This window comes from Leucopleurus acutus (genome assembly GCF_964270905.1).
Source record: "Leucopleurus acutus genome assembly, chromosome: 16".
In the NCBI taxonomy this organism is placed as follows: domain Eukaryota; kingdom Metazoa; phylum Chordata; class Mammalia; order Artiodactyla; family Delphinidae; genus Leucopleurus; species Leucopleurus acutus.
This window is the reverse complement of record NC_139158.1, coordinates 22,172,663-22,186,943: the sequence shown is the minus strand read 5'-3', so window position 1 is coordinate 22,186,943 and position 14,281 is coordinate 22,172,663. Positions and strand designations below refer to the sequence as shown.

The 14,281-nt window shown below is 36.0% G+C and overlaps 2 protein-coding genes across 3 annotated transcripts in view; one reads left to right on the top strand and one right to left on the bottom strand.

Moving 5' to 3' along the window:
- ACSM3 (acyl-CoA synthetase medium chain family member 3) overlaps nt 1-11,750 on the top strand; it is a gene marked incomplete at both ends in the record, with an annotated part of 26,560 nt that extends 14,810 nt beyond the window's left edge. Inside the window, 14 exon segments of the mRNA XM_082856858.1 lie at nt 273-352; nt 2,317-2,443; nt 3,352-3,397; nt 3,400-3,431; nt 6,376-6,420; nt 6,424-6,465; nt 7,453-7,482; nt 7,486-7,507; nt 7,510-7,579; nt 7,684-7,687; nt 7,691-7,783; nt 10,666-10,698; nt 10,702-10,785; nt 11,667-11,750. Of these exon segments, the coding sequence (XP_082712984.1) occupies nt 273-352; nt 2,317-2,443; nt 3,352-3,397; nt 3,400-3,431; nt 6,376-6,420; nt 6,424-6,465; nt 7,453-7,482; nt 7,486-7,507; nt 7,510-7,579; nt 7,684-7,687; nt 7,691-7,783; nt 10,666-10,698; nt 10,702-10,785; nt 11,667-11,750 (792 nt within the window).
- ERI2 (ERI1 exoribonuclease family member 2) overlaps nt 9,670-14,281 on the bottom strand; it is a 16,523-nt gene continuing 11,911 nt past the window's right edge. For both annotated transcript variants that reach the window (XM_082858168.1, XM_082858169.1), the window contains exon 9: nt 9,670-14,113. In XM_082858168.1, coding sequence (XP_082714294.1) covers nt 12,779-14,113 — 1,335 coding nt within the window. In that variant the 3' untranslated portion in view covers nt 9,670-12,778. The remainder of the gene's footprint in view (nt 14,114-14,281) is intronic.

Genomic DNA, 14,281 nt, shown 5'->3' with positions numbered 1-14,281 from the left:
GTAAGGCAGAGCAAAAGAGGTCAACATTTAGAAATGCATTAGTACTGTCACTGACAGGACTGGTGAATAAAGTAACTTGCGGAAATCAGAGTAGACAACATGATTTAAAGTATTTCATGTCTGTAAAATCAATAAGCCTGAAAGGATATACAAAGCAAAGGTGTGAGCGAGTTTATGTTAGAATAAACAATGTTTTAAGTTGTGCTGTATCTACCACAGACATTTAGGCACTTACTAAAAATTGTGGTAAGACCACTTCTTCTAAATTGCAGACACTTTGCAAGTTTCCCATCACAGTCTTCTGTTCAGCACCAATTGCAGATAGAATACTTGTGCAGAATGATAAGACCAGGTAAGAAAGGTTGGTGAATGGGCACTTAGTGGGAGGAGGGGAGAGGAAGAAGAAGAAATATTATAAGAAATATTATAAAATATTTTTATTTTATAAAATAGAAGATCTCTCTGCCTAAAAACATAGCTCCAGGCCAGCAGGTACGGGGTTTAGCAATCTCTTCTCCCCTTCCTTCTTGCTTACATTCTGTAAATGATAATTACTATATCCAGGGTGGTTTCCCTCAAGCAAGGAGAGGAAAGGGAGGGTTCAGCCAAGTGTATAGCTCTGAGCCCAGTGGTTATGGGTAAGAAGGTATTTATCCTTTGTGTGATGACTGCTACCTGAGCTGAGAAAATATATGTCACCCCTATTTAAAACCCTATCCCAGCAAACAGGAAAGATGAATGTCCTTTATTACTGATTCCATTTGAAAGTGTGGATTGATCACTACTTTTAATTGACTTTGATTTTTGAACAGGAAACAATTCACATGACATAAAATTCAATAGGTATATAAGAATATATTAGTGAAAGTCTTCCTCCATACCTTGTCCTCAGTCTCAGTTCTCCCTCTCCCTGAGATCTATGCATGCACAAGCCAATATGCATATGTTCTCCCCCTCTCTTTCATAATGGGAACATGATATGCACACAATTCTGACCTTCCTTTCTTCACCTACAATACATCCTGGAACTGTGCTGTCCAATTTGGTAACCACTAGCCACATGTAGGTATTTAAATTTTAATTAAATTAAAAATTCAGTTCCAGACTATAGCTAATAATACTGTACAGTAAGTCCCCCACATACACGAATGAATTCCATTCCGAGAGCACATTCGTAAGTCCAATTTGTTTGTAAGTCCAATGAAGTTAGCCTAGGTACCCAACTAACACAATTGGCTATATAGCACTGTACTGTAATATGTTTATAATACTTTTCACACAAATAATATATAAAAAACAAACACAAAAAATACAGAAAACATTTTAAATCTTACAGTACAGTACCTTGAAAAGTACAGTAGTACCAGCTACATCACCACTGCTTTTACGCTTGCTTCCAGACATCCTGAGCTTGAAATAAAGATACTGTACTACTGTCCTCTATACAGTACTGCACAGTAAAGTACACAAAAGCACAACCACTTGTAGAGGATGAGCGCACGTGACAACGTATGCCAGACACATGAGCTAACTTATGTGATTGGACATGCAAACACACGTTCACATCTTTGAAAGTTTGCAGTTTGAAGGTTCGTATGCAGGGGACTTACTGTGTTGCATATTTGAAGTTGCTAAGGGAGTAGATATTAAAAGTTCTCATCACAAGAAAAAATAGTCTTGTAAATACGTAGGGTAAGAGATGTTAACTAGACTTGTGCTGATCAGTTCACTATATACAAACATCAAATCATTAACGTTGTAAACCTAAAACTAATACAACATTATAAGTCAATTATACCTCAATGAAAAAAACTCAGGGCCTCAGTTGCACTAGTCATGCTTCAAGTGCTCAACAGCCACACAGGGCTAGAGGATACAATAGTGGACAGCTCAGCATAGAAATTTCTATCATAACAAAAAGTGCTATTGAACAGTACAGTCCAGGAGCTTTTTCTTAACAACTGTAGAGTGTTCTATTGTATAAATACTCCACAATTTAACCAGACAATTGGTAAACCTTTCATCCCTGATTTAACATATTATGTGGTACCCTCCCTAGGGATGGCATGGCTTTTCTCTGCAACAAATCACGCCCCCGCCCCCACCCCGCCCCAAATAAAAGGGAGAAAAAGAAAAAAAATAAAAACTGGTGTTTCGGGAGTCAATTTATGGTAGAATGTCTTGTTTATTTTGTATTGGAGAAGGGAGTTGTGGGAAAAACAAAAACACTTTGTATGAAATTTCACTAGAAATAACCCTAATTTCCATTTTTTCTCCATTTTCCTCCTAAATTTAACTCGTTATCTGTCTTCTGAGAAACTATAAGTTCAAAAGCTTAAAGCACTGTTTAAGTGCTGGGGAGTCAGTCAACTCTGAAGTGACTGAACAATGGAGAAACAGGACAGGTCTGGATATCCACGAAGGATATGGACAGACTGAAACGGTATACAGACTTCACTGAAAAGACAGGGCTGGACTCAATTCAGTCAGATGAATAAAAACCAAAGTGTTTATTATATCTTTGTGGTTGAGGGATAGGGAGGGAGTGGCGTGATTAGAAGAACAGTTAAAAAAAAAAGAACTTGAGGGAAGATAGTTGCAAAAAAGCTCTGTAACAGATACAGTTTAAATAGCCATTCATTGAGGAAAGCCACTATATAATTGATCAGGACCAGGGCATTAAAAATTTTTTTAATTAAAAAATACTAGATCTACAAAAAGATCTCCCCTTATGTAATGAGGAAATTTCTTAAGGCTACTTTAAAAATAGAAAATGCTGAGCTCCTTGTTACTTGAAATATGAAGTTTGCTGGAAAACTCCTTGATAAGCACACTCTAAAAAGATTTATCTAAAGAGCTCGTAGAAATAAGAAGAAATTCTAGAGGAAATGAATGACATAATAACAAAAGTGGTTATTATGTAGGAAAGGGAGGGGTAAAATGGAGCAGATAAGGGAAAGGCTGAAAGAAATTTTTCAGTGTGTCTTTTTATAATGCTTCAATTTATGAACCATGAGAAAGTAATACCTGGTCAAAAATTAGAATACCAAAAATAAAATAAAAACAAAAATTGACGTATTAAATAGAAACAGCATAACAAGTATCATGCGAATATGAGTACAAATGTTTTCATAAATATGGATATTTTAGCAATTATAAATTTACTTAGTGTTATAACTTTATTTGTTTAGTGTCTATCTCTATACTTCATGAGAGCATAGAATTTGTTTTATTTTGAGCCTGATTCACAGTAAGTTCTGAATAAATATTTGTTGAATGAATGCATGGTGGATGAATGAATAAATTTAAGTTATTTGCCATGTTACTTTACTCTTTCTTCTTCTTAACTAGGTACTAATCTGTGGAAATTTTAAGGGAATTAAAATTAAGCCTGGCTCAATGGGAAGCCTTCTCCTGCTTTTGATATTAAGGTTTGTACATCCCTTCCCAGGAAAATATTTAACAACCCAATCTGTTTACCACCTACCCCGCTTCTACTCCCTTACATTCCTAGTTTTGGTGATGATTATGTTACTTCTATGATATCTTAACTTCCATATAAAGATGGAAATGGGTTAGAAATGTTAGTTTATTTGTCTCTTTTTTCTCTCAAAAGCAGTTCTTATGCCAAATAGTTCTAAGCATTTTATAAATATTATTTTCCAGAAGGAACCTATGAGAGACATGGCAATATTAGAACTGTTTTACAGATGATGCCCAGAGATGTTAAAAGACTCACCCAAGGTCACATAGCTAGTAGCTGCTAGTGCTGAGATTCAATCCCAAGGAATCTGGTTCCAGTATCCATACTCTTAACTGTGACACCACACTGCCCCTTCTGGTTAGGGAGCTCCAGACCTCCTAAAAGGGTCAAGTAGGTCAAAAGAGGCTACAGTTTACAATGGTTGCAGCGTTCTCTCTCTTCCTAAGCCTGCCTGGCCAGTTCCTGGCTGTCGTGTAACCACTGCCATTTTCATCACTTGATCCCTAGGGGGCATCTTATTATCCCATCAGCACATTTTGTACAGGGTTAGACTTGTTCTCGGATCAACCCAGCCAAAGCTAAGTATAGCCAAAGGAACTTACACTAATACCTAAAAGAAAACAATAGCAACAAAAACACAAAATGGATGAGTTTACAGAGACCTCAGAATCAATCTTAACTGAGGGTTAGTCGTAGATGAGACCAATGTTTCCCAAGTTTATCTGATCATAAAGAATCACATGGGTACTTGTCAAAAATACAAATTCTCAGGCTCCTTCTCTAGAGAGCCTGATTCAATAAATTTAGGGTGGGATGCTGAACTCTGTGTTTTAATAACACCTCAGGTAATTCTTATAATCAGGTAAGTTTGAGAAAGTTTAGATGAGATTGGTTGCTGATGTCACTATTTATGGAGTAAACCAGATGCTGGTTCCTTTCCCTCACTTTCACTTTGCTATGGAACCTTGTCTAAAGGTAGGATTGCCTGATGGTTTTGGTCTGGCTCTGCTATTCACTAGCTGAGTATCTTTGGTTAAGCTGTTAAAGTCTGTTTCCTTATTTGTAAAACAGGGACCAGGGTGAACAACTTGTCCCAGTTTGCCTGGGACTTATTTAGTTTTAGCCCTGAAAGTAGCACATCCTGAGGATACACCCCCTGCCTTAGTCATGGGCAAATCAAGATGGTTGGTAACCCTAATAATAACAGAACTGATTTCATAGGTTTCTAGTGAGGATTAATGAGGTAATATTTCTAAAGAGTATAGCAAAGTGCTTGGCACATAATAAAGGTCCAAAAGATAGGCACTGTTATTCACCTCTCCCTGGAATTCCTTTCCTTTGAAAAACTTTTCTAAGAAGAGATGGTAGAGCAGCATTGGTTACATTCTGTAAAAAGACGTAACAATAGTTCATTGGTTAATAGGCTGCCTTAGGTCAGAGAAAGAAATACTTATAATTAAGCATTATCATATATGCATTACGAGTAATCAAAAATTGGCATTTCACATAGATGTTTTCTCTTGATGACAATTCCCAACATGCATGGCTATCAGAGTCTCACAGGCATAGCTATACTCACAGCCATCCCAACTGCAGTGTACCACCAGTTCCTCACTCATTTAAGCCCAGTGATTTATTGGAGTAACTATCTTTGAATGCAAAAATCGTGTGGCCAAGAGGATTGGCCCCATGAGCCATGCATGGCCCCATGCATCCCCCATAAGCATCTCCACTTTCACTTATTTATCCAAATTTCTTTTTATTGTGGTAAAAGACAGATAACTTAAAGTTTACCATTTTTACCATTTATAAGTACACAATTCAGTGGTATTAAATAATACCACATTAAATAATGTTGTGCAGGTGTCACCACTATCCATCTCCATAATTCTTTTCATATTGTAAAACTGAAACTCTATATCCATTGAACAATGACTCCTTAATTCCTCTTCCCACCTGTCCCTCACAATCACCATTCTACTTTCTGCCTCTATGATTTTGACTACTCTTTAAGTACTACGTATAAGTGGAATCATACAGTATTTGTCTTTTTGTAACTGGCTTATTACATTTAGCATAATGTCCACAAAGTTCATCAATGTTGTAGCATGTGTCAGAATTTCCTTTCTTTTAAGGCTGAATATTCCATTGTGTATATATATATATATATATATATATATATATATATATATATATATATATATATATGTAAACACTCTGCACCGCAGTTTCCTCATATACAAAATGAGCATAATACTCCTAACCAGATATGGCTGTTGTAAGGACAAAAGAAGATAGTACATATAAAGTAGTTAGAGCATTAGCATTTATTATTTAGGATGCTAGCTACTATTAGGTACCAGAGAACGAGAGGATAAGAGAGCAAGGCTTCGGATTACCCACCACTGTCTCAGCCAGAGAACATTCCCCTTTTCGTACTTACTCATATTGGGCTTCTGAAGTAAGATTTTGTTTGTTTCACAAAGTTTGAAAACCAGTAATGAAATATTTATTTGAAAGGAAAAGACAATTAAGATATATTGCTAAATGATAAAAGCAGGTTGCAAAACACTAATATTATAAAGTGATCCTATTTTTTTCTATGTCTATATCATCTCAAAGGATATTACCAAAATGTGATTATTGCTGGATGATAAAATTAAAGAAAAATTTTATTTTTCTTTCACATTTTGCTAACCTGCATTTTACAATATATTTTGAAGAATTTAAATAAATACATTTCTCTTAGGAATTTAAAGTATACTTAAAAATTTTCTGAAGTCTGCATTCTCAAATGGCAAAAACCAAAACAAAACAAAACGCGCAAAGCAAAGATTTCAGATGTGGCATTAAATAAAAATTCTCTTAAATAAATTATTGTTTCATTCTAGATTTTAGATGTAAATGGCCCACCTAGACAAGGAGATATTGGCATTTGAGTTCTACCTAACCGACCATTTCGCCTTTTTACACATTATGTGGTAAGAGACTTATTAAATAACATCTCATTTTCTATTTATTTCTCAAAAGTGCTTGGTAACAATCTCTATTTGCCACAAAATACACCTAGGATAGGTATTCGGCCTTTTCTTGAGAGATTCATTGTCCTGAACAGTAATCCCTCAGACAGGGAACTGAAGAAATACTCAAATGCTTATTAGAGAAGGGCACGCTGGTCCCCCCAGGCTAGATCACTGCTCCAAGCCCGTGAAGGTAAGAGGAAGGGGGCCCTAGAAAGAAGACAGCCCTCTTAATATCATTAATCCTCTCTGCTGTAAATCAGCACCCAATAATTTTCCTGAAATCTGATTAGTGGTTTCCCTTCATGCAAGGAGTGAGAGAGACAGAATGGTGCAGTGAGCTTAAGTAATTTTCCTTCTCCCAAGCTCCTTACTGTTTGCAAACAACTTTCATCTCTAATTACAGTATACAAATTAGAGAAAAGTTTACATCAGTATAATCAAAGGCCCAGGTTCTAATTGTCAGTGGATTTTACATAATGTAAAAATACTTCCTTTTTCTTCCTGCTAAACTTACAGAATCAATTCTCTACTTTTGTGTAAAACGAAACCAAATACAAAACAAACACACAAAAAAACCCCTCTCTGTTGACTCATTTGGTACTTTCTTTTAACTCTGAGTATTGACTTCTCTTTTTTCCTGCAAGTGTTTAGATATTAACCAATTAGCAAAAGACTTATTTAGCCTTCTCCTCTGAGCACCTGCAGTATTTACTTTGTGACCAATCTAAGAAAATTCTCAGGATGGCAGCATGCCTAGTCTCTGTAATTACAGTTTACCTCTCTGATTACTGGGCTGGCTCAATGCTAGACTTTCACCCCTATTTCCCATGCTTGCTCGTCTTCATTCTAAGGATTCCCAAAAACACCAAACTTTTCTTTCTCCTTAAATATTTAAAAATCCAACTGGAGTCACATTCAAAATAATATTAATTATTAGTTTTATAGGCTAATCCTACAGAAACAGCTTCAACTCTATGAGGCAATTTCTATATCACTGGGGACGGGGCTACATGGATGAGGATGGACATTTCTGGTTTGTTGCAAGAGTGGATGATATCATATTATCCTCTGGGTAATTTTCATCGGCGGATATGTTTGTGTTAACAGACTGTAGGTATTCTGGAGTCAACCTTTTGCTCACCTTTACAAATTCCTGCCATATGTTTTGTTTCCCAGTTACTGAATTGGACCGTTTGAGATAGAAAGTGCCCTGACTAAGCATTCTGCACTTGCAGAGTTAGCTGTCGTCAGCAGCCCAGACCCCATCAGAGGAGAGGTAAGAGAACTGATTCGTCTCTATCTTATAGTTTGTTGGCAGTCTAACATACTTCTAAACAGTAGTTCATCGAAACAGAATTATCCAAATGATTCATTCACTATGTTACTAAATATGCAAGTCAGATAAAAATATGCTAATCAGAGAGAACTGCTACAGAATGAGACGGAAAATATATACTATAAAGAATTTGAATCCTTTCCATGGAGTGCTGGGGCAAAGATGGTGTGAATGCCAGCAACCCAGGCTCACACCAGGATAGGGTGCCGGAAGTCAGCTAGAAGGCTCAAGTTTTTACCCAGAAGGTCTGGAAACCAACATGGACTTTGGTGTAGCTGAGGAGGATAGGCTGGCATCAGATATCAGGAGTGGGAACGAGGTCTGAGACAGGAACTAAGTAACCAGAAGTAGTCTGGCTCGGTCAGTAAGTACAGAGTTCAGGAAATAAACTATGAATAAGACAGGAGTCCTCAAAGCTCACCTCTGTTGGGCTGATCACGTGGTAGTTTGGGTTTAAAGGTTCCATGCCACTCTTCAGGCCCCCTTTGCCAGGCAGGGCCTCCAATATTCCAGGTAATGAGAGTAGGGAACAGATTCAATGATTATTGAAGTTTGTCCCTTTTCTCTGAACTCCACCAGTAGGGTTTCATGAGTCTCTCTCTTTCTCTCTCTCTATATATATGAATCACTTTGCTGTACACCTGAAACTAACACAACATTGTAAATCAACTACACTTCAATAAAAAAATTTTTAAAAAGAAAGAGAGAAGGATTCAAAGCTGTAATGTATAGCATGGTTCCATTTTTAAGTATAAATGTATTGGGAAAAAACAGGAATAATTTATACCACTTTGCTGGTTTTCTCTGGAGAATAGAATTAAAAATGATTTTTAATTTCTTAAAATAAAGCTTGTGAGGATTAAATAAGTTGACATAGGTATAGGCCTTATAACAACATCTGGAACATATTAAGTCATTAAAAATATTAGGTATTAGTTTCAGTAGTAGAAGTACAAGATTTTTTTTAACCTAAAATCCATAAGTGGGCTTCAAAGTTTTTCTGAAATTCTGTGCAAAAGAAATTACTACAACTAATACCTAATATTTTTAATGACTTAGTATGTTCCAGGTATTGTTATAAGCCCTATACCTATGTTAACTTATTTAATCCTCACAAATTCCTTTTACAGAGAAGGAAACTGAGGCAGAGAGAGGTGTCCTAACTTGCCTGAGATTACACACAAAGTGTGACTTGAACCCAGGTTGTCTGACTTCAGAGTTCATGCTCTTAACCATGTTAGATTGTTCCTTAATAATTTATCATTTTCTGTAATGGTTTATAAAGACTTTTATAAAGATAAATTAGACTTTACCCAAGGTGTACAAGTCATCAATATGCAAACCAGTATTTAGACACTAGTTCTTAAAATAATTTGCCTTTGCACAATTCACTTATAGCAAGGATAATTTATTTTATTCATAAAAATGTTGATAAGAAATAGAGCAGGCATAAATACAAATAAATTCTATGAAATGTCAAAAAATGGATAGGATAAAATTATATACATGCATACACACACAACTGCTCCATGGCACATGTAATTTAGAAATTTTCAAGGTGTTTTGGTAAAGACAGCAATAATTGCTCATAAAATGTTGTAAAACTGCACACTGGTAAGCAATGACCAAAATGTGAAAATTTTATAACTGCAAGTCTTCACTTCTCACTAACTAGTTGTCCTGAGTGACTTAGTCTCTCAAATAATCCATTTTTGATCAACTATTTACTTCCAGACCAAGGTAGATAGGTAATGTTGCCAACTTATCTTCAAGCTATATACATGAATCTGTGAATTCAAAAAGATTTAAGCCTCTTAAGTGCTGAATATTTAATCATAAAATTTACAGGTGACTCTCCTGAACTATGTCCACAAGGCAGCATCATTCCATGGCAAACCCTAGGCTGGTATTCTGGATTTGGTGGTGCATACTAATTGACTCACCTAGAGTTCTGCCTCTAGGGAAGGCAGTAAATCGCAGTGCTGGCAGTGCCCCAGGAGAGAACATTTAGAATTCCAATACACTCTTGAAGGGGACTACACATGAGGAACGGCCTCTGTCTTCTCCAGTAAAGGTCCAAAATTTCTGGGCAGGATTTTCTAAAACATTTCAAGGAAGGGTGAACTTTGGGGAACAGGATTTGTGAGCACGAAGTGATGAATTCTTCCCTGTCTTCTGCCAATTATAGAGCAAGGACCATCACCACTTTTACCCTTATCACTGAAGGCCAGGTAAATGGGTCAGAGCAATAGCAAAGTGACTGCTGGAATCTTCATAGCCTTGCATCAACAGAAATGTCTATGGAATAAAGAGTGGACGGTCTCACTCAGTGAACTATTCCCTTCAATAAGGATATGGCAAACCCATGAGAATACTGTTTATTAGGGCCACACTGAGGGTGGTGACCTATGAGCTAGACTATATCAGGCTGGGTTGTTATATAAAAGACTGTGCTTAGTGCATTACCAAGTTTCCAAAAGAAAACTTTTTTGAAGGAGATAAAAGATGAGGCAAGAAGTCAAGAGCAGAGATGATCAGAAACAGGTCAGAAAGTAGAGTTTAAGATGTAGTTAGATGAGAAGGTTCACGTATAGATCATAATCAAAGCAGGGGTTCCAGAAGCTCTCGTATTAGATACAAAATCTAGGTGTGGGAGTCAACTGGCTGGCTTAAGAGCATAGAGCTGGGATCAGACTCTAATAAACCTTGTGGCCCACTGCATCAGGTATTTAGATTAGATTCCCAAGTTAAGAGAAAGAAAAGACGCACTAAAACATAAGAATATACAACTCATCTTCCTGGTGTTCAAATATTTATTTTAGGTAGTAAAGGCTTTTATTGTTCTGAACCCTGATTAGAAGTCAAACGATCAAGAACAACTGAAGAAGGAGATTCAGGAGCATGTAAAAAGAGCTACAGCACCTTACAAATATCCCAGGAAGGTAGGTATTCTGATTATGAACAATATTTGCTTAGTATTCTGGAAATTTTCAGCTGTTTATTTTTTCCATTTTAATGAACATTCTCCTCAAACATGCTATACCAAATATTCCAAACTAAACTAATGACACGGATAAGAATCAGAATCTTTGAGATTAAAATGAAACCCTTAAACTAATTTGCTGGGTCATTTGGCTTACCTGACTTATAATAAATACAGCAAGTCCCCTATATTCGAACAAGTTCTGTTTGGAGAGCATGTTCATTAAGTCTAGTTTTTTCGTTAAGTCTAACAAAGTTAGCCTAGGTACCCAACTAACACAATTGGCTATATAGTACTGTACTGTAATAGGTTTATAATACTTTTCACACAAATAATACATAAAAAACAAATACAAAAAATAAAGAAAACATTTTTAATCTTAAGTACAGTACCTTGAAAAGTACAGTAGTACAGTACAACAGCTGGCATACAGGGGCTGTCATCGAGTGAACAGGCAAAAAGAGTTACTGACTGGAGGAGGGAGAAGAGGTGGGAGATGGTAGAGTTGAAGGATTGTCAGCAATAGGAGGCAGAGGGTGAGCTTCAATGTCACTCACGCCTGATGCTGATGGCACAGGTTCGGGTTCCTTGCTGGAACCAGATGCATGTTCGCATCTTTGAAAGTTCACAAATTGAAGGTTCGTGTGTAGGGGACTTACTGTACTAAATATCAAGAAAAATATCAACAATACCCCTCTCCCTTTTTTGGTTGTTACCAAAAACTCACCCCAATGGGTGTCCTGATTCTTTCACCTAGAGTTCATAATAGAACTTTTATACAGTTGACTTTGTCTAAAGATGAAAACTTCTGGGCTAATTTTCTTCCCTTGATATCTACAGGTAGAATTTATTCAAGAGCTGCCAAAGACTATTAGTGGCAAGATAAGAAATGAACTGAGGAAGAAAGAATGGGAAACAATTTAAATTCATTACTTATCATGGTATCTATAAAATAAGGCCCTGTAAAACCACAAGATTATGAAAAGGTGATTTCAAAATGTGACAGTATGCTTATAAACTAACTGATTTAAAATACCTTGTGGTTATAACATCATAGGCTGAATTCTGAACTAAAATATTCAGTAAATTCCTCTGCATTAGTGTCAATGTTCTTATAATTTGGCAATATAAATAGAATACCATCAGCTGCCATGGAACTTTTAAACATACAGTATAGAAGCGTTTCTGAACCGAATCTCTGACCTGTTGGAGTTCAAATCTTAGTTGAATAATTCTTCTGATATGTTGACATACAAATCAGAACCAATTTTCAAGGGTTGAAATAAAACTAAATAAGTTATAAAAGTTTTTAGAAAAACTTAAAATATTAGATTATCATAATTCTCAAAGTACAAAAGCATCTACCTGAAAACAGTCTAGTGATTTTTATCGGTCACATTTTTATTCAAATAATTAAAAATAGTTTAAAATTTGTTTCAAGGTCTAACTGCAAAAGAAGGGTATAACATGTTGTACACCTGAAACCAATATAATATTGCATGGCAATTATAATTCAATAAAAAGAAACAAGGATATCATATACTAGTATTGCTGCTTATTACATTTAATCTAATAAATACAGTTTACCAAGTATTTCATTTGTGGCTCTTCAAAAAGTATGATAAATTTGGCATGGGTTAATATGTGAAATATAAATAAAATAGTATAAGACATTATCAGAATACTCATAATGTGTGGGAATTCAAGGGGCAATCAGGATTCATACATGAACAGAAGACAAATTAGATAAATGGTGAATGAAATTAGAAGCCTGTGAAATTCTTTTTTCTATTTTCAGTGTGTGTATGTGTGAGAATGTGTTGAATAGCCCCAGTGTAGCTTACAGAGCTCAGATACACTATGTCCTCACAACTTGTAGCCCTATACAAATTTTCTCTTTACTGTAGTAAAAGTCACATTGAGGTAAAAACATAGTTTACATGTAAAAAAAGTCAATTCCTCATTGAAGGTCTGAGTCTCAATGAATTTTTAGTTGAAAAATCTACATTTCTGTCACAAATATGGCTTGTTTCTGGAGAGTTAAAAGTGTGTCCCCCTGGGGAATGAGACAGAACTATGCTGTTGGCTGTCTCCTTTTGAAGTGTTTGTTCCCATTTGAAATAACCACAACATTTTCTCTTTTCTTGGTACTTCCCAATAGGACAACAATAGAAGACTTTTCCATGGTTTGGTCCATTATTAGAAGCAACAAGTCTCTTAGATCTTCGGCCACACTTGCATAAAGGAGGTGTTATTTTCCCACCCTTCCAAGGATCTTGTACATTAACTGTAGAAGTTAAGATAGAAGGGAGAACCTTCCTGGAAGAACTTCCCCCTGGGGAGCCATTAGATGATGTAGGCTTTTCTTCATGAATAGTGAAGGTCTGTTTTTTTGCTGGTGGGAAAGGTAGGGGACTGGATGGATTCCTCTTAGCACCGCCTAAATGAAGAGGAAGTTTCCCCAAAACTAAAGGATGAGACATATTGGCATTAACACTGTTGAAGCTACTTGATTTACATTCAGGTAACTTAAAGTCAAAAGCATCTGAACCTGGATCTTTGGCTTCTTTTATATTATAAATAGTAGTATGTGGACTCTTATATACAATAGATTTAGACGTATCAGATTTTTGAGGAGTTTCTTCTGTGCCTCCAAAATTTTCTTGACTTAACATTTCAGATTTTTCTAAAACCATTAATCTTTCTCCAGAATTAAATGAAGTGTCTAAGTTTGAGTCACTAATAGGAGGCATACAATATATATTCTGCTCAGGTTGAGATGATGGCAGTAAAGCTACATCCTCCCAATCAGCCAACATAGGTAAACTGTCAAGAGCAGAACTCATTTCCATATCAGAGACATTATTAACAGATGAAATGGTAGTTGAAACAAGTATCAATTCTGAACCAACTGTTGAAGACTCAGAATTGGTATTAAATGCAAGATGTTGGTTTATTTGCTTCTGCATAGGTGTATTCAAACTGGAAGACTGTAACTGCCCCAGAGAGGTCCTGGACTCAGTATTAAAAAGAGATAAACAGCTTTTGACATTCTGACAGCCTGCTTTTACATTGCCCTTTAGTTGTAAATGATCTTGCTGTACCTTTATAGGAAAATTCACATCAACTGACTTCATTTGCACTTTCTCGTAGGATTTTATTGTATTTTTAGGTTCCGTACCATATATGCTGGGATCATGAATGCTACTGTTGCAGGCTGATATTTCTTCAACTTGATCCATATTCAAATTTCTGGTGAAAATGTTAGGATTCCTCTTAGTGGGAACCTATGATTTCACAGACAAATCCAACAGCTTTAGACATTCTGCATTCATAATTTCTTTAGTACGCATTGTATGACAAAAAAGAAAAACGTCATCATTGATTGATTTATAAATGATAGCATACATGACATCTACATTTCAACTTGCCCATGATTACTTCTGGAGTTTGAA